Source organism: Acanthisitta chloris, unplaced genomic scaffold (assembly GCF_000695815.1).
Source record: "Acanthisitta chloris isolate BGI_N310 unplaced genomic scaffold, ASM69581v1 scaffold13944, whole genome shotgun sequence".
Lineage (NCBI taxonomy): Eukaryota > Metazoa > Chordata > Aves > Passeriformes > Acanthisittidae > Acanthisitta > Acanthisitta chloris.
In genome coordinates, this window is record NW_008671079.1 from 15,479 (window position 1) to 23,529 (window position 8,051).

At 43.8% G+C, this 8,051-nt stretch overlaps 1 protein-coding gene across 1 annotated transcript in view; it reads right to left on the reverse strand.

Moving 5' to 3' along the window:
- UTP20 (UTP20, small subunit (SSU) processome component, homolog (yeast)) overlaps nucleotides 1–8,051 on the reverse strand; it is a gene marked incomplete at its 5' end in the record, with an annotated part of 62,537 nt that overhangs the window by 9,360 nt on the left and 45,126 nt on the right. Inside the window, 10 exons of the mRNA XM_009073960.1 lie at nucleotides 371–450; nucleotides 1,734–1,844; nucleotides 2,372–2,500; nucleotides 3,281–3,451; nucleotides 4,272–4,388; nucleotides 4,652–4,793; nucleotides 5,657–5,823; nucleotides 6,512–6,679; nucleotides 7,306–7,404; nucleotides 7,902–8,051. The exon at nucleotides 7,902–8,051 is cut by the window's right edge and continues 10 nt beyond it. Coding sequence (XP_009072208.1) covers nucleotides 371–450; nucleotides 1,734–1,844; nucleotides 2,372–2,500; nucleotides 3,281–3,451; nucleotides 4,272–4,388; nucleotides 4,652–4,793; nucleotides 5,657–5,823; nucleotides 6,512–6,679; nucleotides 7,306–7,404; nucleotides 7,902–8,051 — 1,334 coding nt within the window. The remainder of the gene's footprint in view (nucleotides 1–370; nucleotides 451–1,733; nucleotides 1,845–2,371; nucleotides 2,501–3,280; nucleotides 3,452–4,271; nucleotides 4,389–4,651; nucleotides 4,794–5,656; nucleotides 5,824–6,511; nucleotides 6,680–7,305; nucleotides 7,405–7,901) is intronic.

An 8,051-nucleotide genomic window follows, 5' to 3' on the forward strand; every position in this document is an offset into this window, starting at 1 on the left:
GCAACTGCACTTGAGACATTGCCAAGGGACAGCAGTCATATAAATGCACATTCCCTTACTCTTTCTGGATTTTCCAGTTCACCTGATTCACAATCAGTGGAGCTGGTTAACCACTAAGCAAACAGAACCTTTGTTTTCTAACAGATAAAGAAGAACTAAACCAGCTATTAAACAGAGAGGAGAGAAAGGACTTGCTTCATCAAACAGCAGGTCTTGGAAAAACTGAAGTGTTTTAGGAGCAGAAAAATGAAGACCTCAGCCACATCTTCTGCTCACCACAAAGAGCCCTTTGGCACACAAGATGGCCACTAGAGTCATATTTAGCCAACAAAGTTCTGTTCTGATAGAGATGTCAGGAATATAAACTCACTCCAGCTGTGCGAGCATGAAATCCAAATTGGGCTTCAGTTTCTCACCAAGGGGGTAGTCCAGAATGTATTTTAAATAGATCTGTAAAGAAAAAACAGCAACACAGAGGAGTTACAATAAACACACAGGAAAGTGTGTAAAAAGATTATGAAGAAAACATAGTGATGGAGCAGCAAGGTTATGAGAATCATCCCTTTCATACAAGACACCAACAACTGCTTTTGAGCTCTGCACCCAGAACAAGATCTGCAGGTGTTTGACAACTGCCACATCAGTCTTTATAGCACTACTGTAATTTTCACTGGTGTCAGTTTCTGCATCCTTCAAAATCTATCCCGTAACTATGGAAGTGCACTACTTCCTGCAGCTCCTAGTGTACCTGTATCCCAGTGCTTGAGACAAAGCAACCAATCCTGCCTTTTGGTTGGTTTTAGCTTGGAAAGAATGAGGAAGTAGAGGGAAGAAATCATGGGTTTGTGCCAAATTCTCTTTTGCTGGGATTCAAAAAAGGTCAAGACTCTTAGTTACATGGGTCTGAAAGCCTCCAGAAGAGAAACCATGTCAGTGCTCCTGAGCAGCTCTCTGCCTGTATTTGGCACTGGTGAGGCTGCACCACAAGTACTGTTTTCAGTTTTGGGCCCCTCACTACCTGAAAGACACTGAAGTGCAGCAGCATATCCAAGGAGCAGCAATGAACCTGGAGAAGGGACTAGAGCCCAAGTCTTATGAGGAGTGACTGAGGGAGCTGGGGGTGTTTAGCTTGGAGAAAAGGAGGCTCAGGGGGGACCTTATTGCTCTTTACCTAAAAGGAGGCTGTTAGCCATGTGGGGGTTAGTCTGTTCTGCCAAGTAACAGGTGACAGGATGAGATGAAATGGCCTCAAGTTGTGCCAGGGAAAGTTTAGACTGGATATTAGGAAAAAATTATTCACTGAAGGGGTGGTCAAGCATTGGAACAGGCTGCTCAGGGAAGTGGTGGAGTCACCATTCCTGGAGGTATTTAGAAGACATAGAAGACAAGATGTGGCACCTGGGGACATGGTTTAGCGGTAGACTGGGCAGTGCAGGTTAATGGTTGGACTCTATTACCTTACCTTAAAGGTTTTCTCCAACCTAAATGACTTTCAGATTCTCTGAAGGTACTCCATAGAAGCACTCTCACTACAGGCAAGCAGCCTGTGATTCTGCTACACACCCATCACAAGAACTAAAGCCAGCCAGAGAGCAACTGGAACAAAGCTTAGTAAGCACAGGGAATGCAGTTTGGGGTTCACATGTCTGAGAGCTGGAATGGACACACTAAGACCTCTAGCCTGTTAGACAGTTGAAAATAAAGTAAGATAAGAGACATTTCATTCTACCAACCTGCCTGCACTGGACTCGCACTGGCTCACTCTGCCCTGTGATGGCCAGCTGGGCAACCTTCTGCAGCACGTCATCGATTTCGGGGACAAGCAGCTTCCTGGATAAAATAGCCTGCAAATATGAAAGCACAGCTGGAGTCATATAACTTTGCTTGCATGGTGTGAGATGCAGTAACCTGGGACTACACTGGCCTCAGGTGATACCTTAATACTGACTTTTTAACATTTTCACACACAGCCAGAACAACTTTAAAAAAAAAAAAAGAAGGAGAAAAAACAAAGGGTGGCTTACACATTCATATCTGATTTTTTTGGAGAACACAGAATACCCGGTCATTAACCTAATTATTAGATTAGAGACGCTGATTCTTCAGTGAAAACAGACTCAGATCCAAATACATCCTCATATGCATGTGCATAAAACAACCAACAGCTAATAAGCCTCCCAAACAACTTTAAACAGTGGCTAACAAGTCAAACAGGAAAAGTTTTGCTGATTTTTCACCTCTTATAACAGAGAGACTTAACAGCATTCTGTAGCCTGTTCCTGATGTGAGACCATAGAGCCTTTCACCAGGAAGCAGAATCACTGCCAATCCAGCAGCTCACAGAACTCATGTGCCTGCTACACAGAAATACCTTGAGAAGGCCAAAGGCAGTGGCTTGACGTGATGAATCATAAATATCTTCTTCAGCAAAACCAAGCAACACTTGGAGCTGTTTGCTTGTTATCTGACTCTTTGTGTTCTTCACAAGTATTGTAACACACTACAAAATCAAATGACATATTGTCAATATATGCGCAGTGCCATAAAACAAAAGCCCACACCAAAGCCTGACCTGATTTATGCCATTTTGGCTTGAAAAGACAAACTTCTGCTCTGAAACTTGCAGCTAACACTGTTCTCATCACATTTTGTTTTCAGATGTTAATTTGGATACAAAAAAGAAACACAAGTGAATACACAAATTCAGACTAGTCCTTGAGTTGAGTGGGGATGCTCAGAGACATGAACCATGATGCAGGAACACAGCTGGGAAGAGGGAAAGATTTTTTCTGGCACTGGCATTCAGCATTGATTTCCTCTAACTTTCCCTTACCATCATGAAGCTGTAATTAATTCAGCAATGCATTTAGAAGACATCTACAGGGAACACACTGAACTACTGTAAGTGTAGTTATTAGTAGTATTAATTGCCCCCTTCCCATGTCTCACTTCAGCTGACAGGGTTTACTCTAATGAATCATGTTAAAAGCAAGCTATTCAAGGACAAAGCTGATGCCTCTCAAAAGACAGGGTGGAACAAGATCCTATTATAATGAAGAAAGAAGGCAAACATGCTTCTATAAAAACACTTCTTCAGATCCAAGCTGTGCATTTTCAGGGGGTTTCTTTCTGTAAGTTTGTACTGGGGAAAGAATCAGCAAGGCCACATATTCCTCACTAGCTTGTGATATCCAGACTACATCTTCAGGGACAGCTGGAAGAGTCTCATTCTAGAGAGTTAATCCTAAAGCAGAAATGAGCAGAGCTGGGTCCGACTTACTTTGAAACAGCTCACAACCAGGTGAAAATTCTGGCCTTTGGCTACTCCTGTCTTGGCAAATTCTTTCAGCAAGAGGAAAAGCTGCTTGATCAGTGACTCCATATTTGTACTGACAGAAGGCAAAGGGAACTTTAAAATCCATACCAAGGACTGCAGAGCACCAGTTATCACCTGGAAAAAAGAGCAAAAGGACAGCATGTAGGTACAATGACACTGAGAGAACATTTTTCTCTTTTACAGACATGGTCAGCTATCCACAACTATGGTAAAAGGCAATTAGCTAACAAACTCAACTCCTTCAAACCATTCATGTATAATACAAAGGATTTTTCAGTTCTAAAAGCACTGTCTGCCACTCCAATATTCTCTAACTTTGATTTTCTTAGGTAAAGAAATTAAGATAGTGGTCATTTAGCAGATGACAAGAACTCTTTCTGAAGCAGAGTTGCCTTCAAGACATAGAAGTTCCTTTGCCAAAATCCCAAGCCACCAGAAAGCCCCACTCCAGGTATCTGACAGGGTTTGAGGCATGTCTTCCACTCCCAGGAAACTCAAAGTTCAACAGATTCCCTAGGCTCACTCAAACCCGAAGCTTCCTCTAAAAGAGGCTGCCTATGGTTCTAGGAATAAAGACATTGGAGCTGGATCAAAAGAAAACAAAGTGTGACAACACTGTTCCCATCAGCCACAGGACCCCATGACCCTCCTCACAGAGAGTCCGCAAATTCCTTGTATGAACATGCTCCAGGAGAATTTGTTCATACTTGAACCTGCAACAGAGCAGAGCATTCAGTCCACCATCAGCCACAAGCCTTCCTCCCCCTTGGGATTACATGCCCTCAAACAATTTGATCTGCCCACCTATGAACCCAGGTTTGAATACCAGATGGCTTTCTCTTGTCTTGCAGATCAACTGCAAGATGACATTTGTGGGCAGGAGCCTTTCTCTGCAGAGAAGACCAAACAGACAGACTTCAGCTCAGAACTGTACCTTGACATCCATAGATTTCAGGCAGTCTATAAGCAGCTGAACAAAAGGGTCTAACATTTCCAAAGCATGCTCCTCAGAAGAATTTACTTTGGACCTCTTCAGGCTCATGTGCAGCAGCTGTCACAGAAAACACAGGACATTCATCTCAGTCAGTCTGGGACTCAAGTCAAGTAAGGTCCTATCACTGTTTCAGGTTATAGTAGAGTTTATGCCATATCCCACTCCAATATCTGCAACAGGCTGAGCACTTTTTTTAGCTGTCTATGGGCACCACTGGAGTTACAACATGCAAAACAGAGTTAGGCTAGTGGCTGGGCTGTTAACACAATAAATCCAGAATACTTTCATTCTGCATGCTTTGTATCTGAAGATATCCTCACCCGAAGTCCTGAATCAACCAAGATATATGTGTTAGTCCTGCTGCTGACACGTGCTTTCTGCCCTCCTCTTGTGGGAGTGGGCTGGAGCAGCAGGCAGCTCTCTGGTTGCAGTCGAGGATCTGGAGGAGGGTCAACTTTTTTCCTGAAAAGCAATGTATGGCAAAAGATAATATTTAGATATCAACCCTCTCCACAACATTCTTGGTGTTGGGAGTGAAGAGAGCTGGGCTGTGCTCAGCTGCTTCCCACAGAGACAGACCACAATGAACTACACCAAACTTGAGAGCAACATGACAGACAGGACTACCAGACTTGAAACAATGCACAATTACAAAGATAACAAACGCACAGTCATTTGCATAACATCCTCACTTTTTTCTTTTCAGTGGACACATCAACTTTGGAAGTTCCTTCAAGCAAATAACTCTTCCTGCCACTGCCCACTGCACTTCATTCACTGATATTTACTTCAACTACTGACAGCTTACAAATGCTGCTCTGGGAAGTCTGCAAACAGCTGTCAGACCCCAGAGCAAGGAAATGCAAGACACCCAATCCCAGCCCTGAGCAGTGACACCACCAGATGGACAGAAAATCTGATGGTTCTCCCTGACTTCTGCACCAGCAGCAAAGTGATGAAGTGAAAGCCCACATATGCTTTGGTTCCTGGCCCCATGAGAACGTTTGATGCCTGCTTCTAAACACTGCCCTTCATCCAAACACCCGAATGCATATACCAGCTCACCAGACTGCGAAAAAGCCTTGCTGAAGGCTCTGAGCTCTTGCAAAAGTAGTCTCCTGTGAGTTCAGCAAATGCTCCCTCCCACAGCTAAGCTTTCTCCTTGCCTTCTAACTGCCCAAATAACTCACTTACATTGAAAACAAAAGGCAAATGAAAGCAAGGAAACTCTCCTACAGCTGATCAGTTGGATTCGAGAGCTGCCATTTCTGCAAGCAAACCTCCCAACCAGTAACAGACCATCTGCATAACATCCTGGAACTCACTTGGCCTTCTCAGTGAGCAGAGGCAAATTTTCACTGATGAGACCATGACTGAGGAGCAGGAGGGATTCTGCATTCATGTCTGAATTGAAGATCAACCCTGTCATGATGTGACGCAGTGCCTCATGCACCTTACGGACTATCTTCAAGCTCGTGGTGCTCTCCAGAATCTGCAAAGGTACAACCATGAGAGTCAAGAGTGCAGCATGAGGGTAATGATCTGTCATCTGTACTGAGAAATGGGAAAATCTAGAGCAATTTCTCTCTCATCACATGCTGCTCTAGTCCCCAGCTCTTTATATGAACAGCATCCCATTGCCTCAGCTCTGTACCAAGATTCCTTTCTCTCCAGGCTCTTGTAAGCCTCCAGCCAGTTCACCCACTGCCACCAAGATACTTAAGAGCTACTGAGCAAACCAGGGCTCCATTTCTGTGTGAGCCTGCACTTCACTAAAAAACCTGCATCTCTGAAAAGGCAATTATTGCTCATGGACAGACCCCAGATACATTTTGTTGACATTTTCTTCCCACACAAGAGATCAAACAACAGAGCAGCCTTGCAGGACTTTGGAGCTCCAGAGAAAACAAGTGGGCAGAGAGAGTGGGCATGAAGAAATCAAAGTGGGGTGTTTCCTTTCTAATAGGGGTTGAAAGCTTCACAGAATGCCACTCCCTGCCCTGGGCATCAATAGTAAAGTTTCATTTTGTGAGCTGGTTGCACACTGCTTTCCAAAAGAAAAATGGGAAGCCAAAGCAGGACTATATAGGTGATTTCACAGTAGCCACCAGAGGTTCTAGAGTGTCTTTTAGACCATACAAAAACCAAGAGTGCTCAAAGTTAAGAAATACTTTTCTTACCTCTTTTAGTGGCAGAATAAGTTTCATCACCTGGCCCTTTCCTATGAACTTTCCAAGAATTTCATAGGAATCATAACTTTTGTTCTTGCGTGCTTCCATGACCTTTGAGACAATTCCCTTCACTTCCTTCTCTTCAGCTATATTCCCAAACAACTCTTGGTTGAAAATCTTTGGAAAACAGGCAAGAGAAGTGAATGAGAGGAGAAGAAAAGCAGAGTCAGGTTCCTTCAGCAGAAACAGAACATTATTTTTCCTCTACTCACAGAAAAAAAAACCCCAAGAAAAACCCTTCTCCAGGTTTCCCACAAATCCTGTCTACCTTTCCTTTGTCAACACAGAACATCCCAGTTTGAGCACACCAGGTGATAATGCTGTTCTCACACCTCTCTGTGGTGTTGTGTTACAAGGAGTTGGATTGCAGTCAGATCACGACTTCCAAGTACAGCCCATGTGGGTGGCCACCTCAGCCCCTGAGCTCTGTAGACTGCACTGATTAATGTCTGTTGACTTGCTTAGCCATTTGGAGTACAGGAAAATATAGTTACGTGTCTTAATCATGAACCCATTCCCTCTCAGGATGCAGGGCTCAGAATACAGCCCCAGAGATACCTGACTGCTCTACAAGGTCTCTACCACTACTGCCTCAGTAGAAAAGAGTCTCCTTCCTTTGCAGCACATACACAACAGCCCTGTTTGCCACCAAGTCTGAGACAATCTACAGAAAACCTTCCCCTCCCAGAATCTGTCCCAAGCATTTCATGATGCTCTTTCCTTCAATCTTTAACAGCTTTTACCTCAATCAGTATATCTAAGCAGGGGTCCAAATCTCCAGCACTGAGCCTGGTAGTAAGACCCTTCAGTAACAGGTTCACAGTGAAGGTCAGCACATGGAGCTAGAGAAACAGGGAACAGATTACATTTCCAAACTTCTGTATAGACCTCTTAACCTCCAACCACTACGGAAAGATGAATTAATAGTCAGAGTCTTGGCTCTGGATCTAGGAAGCAAGACTTCAGCTAGCATCACCACATACCCTCTGTGCAGTCTCACACCTCAGAAAATGCTCAGCCCTAATGACCTTACTGGAAAGATTTCCTCTAATCTTATTGGAACCAGAAATTCATCCATCCCCTCCACACCTCAACTCTTCAGTGGGAAAATGGAGATCCTCTTTTTCCCTGCTTAGACTCTAGTTCTTTGAGGGTAAGACCCTTATTTGCCACTTAGCATAACAAAGAATGATATAGGCACTAGCAATAGTATTTAGTTGCATTATGTCAAGCTACTCTATCAGTGAAAACAGTTTCAGCAGCAGGTTCCCTTTGGATTCTCCTCCTAACACATTCAAAAAGCCTAGAGAGAGCAGAAGAGGAAGAATTTCAGCATTACCTGGTACCCATGGATGAGAGCAGACCGCATCTCTTTTAAGATGTACAGAAGGTACTGCACTCCCAAAACTTCCATGATTTTAATGAGGGTGTTACGGGCAATGTCCCGTATTTCCTGAAATTTGTTCCTCAGAAACGTGCAGACTTTCAG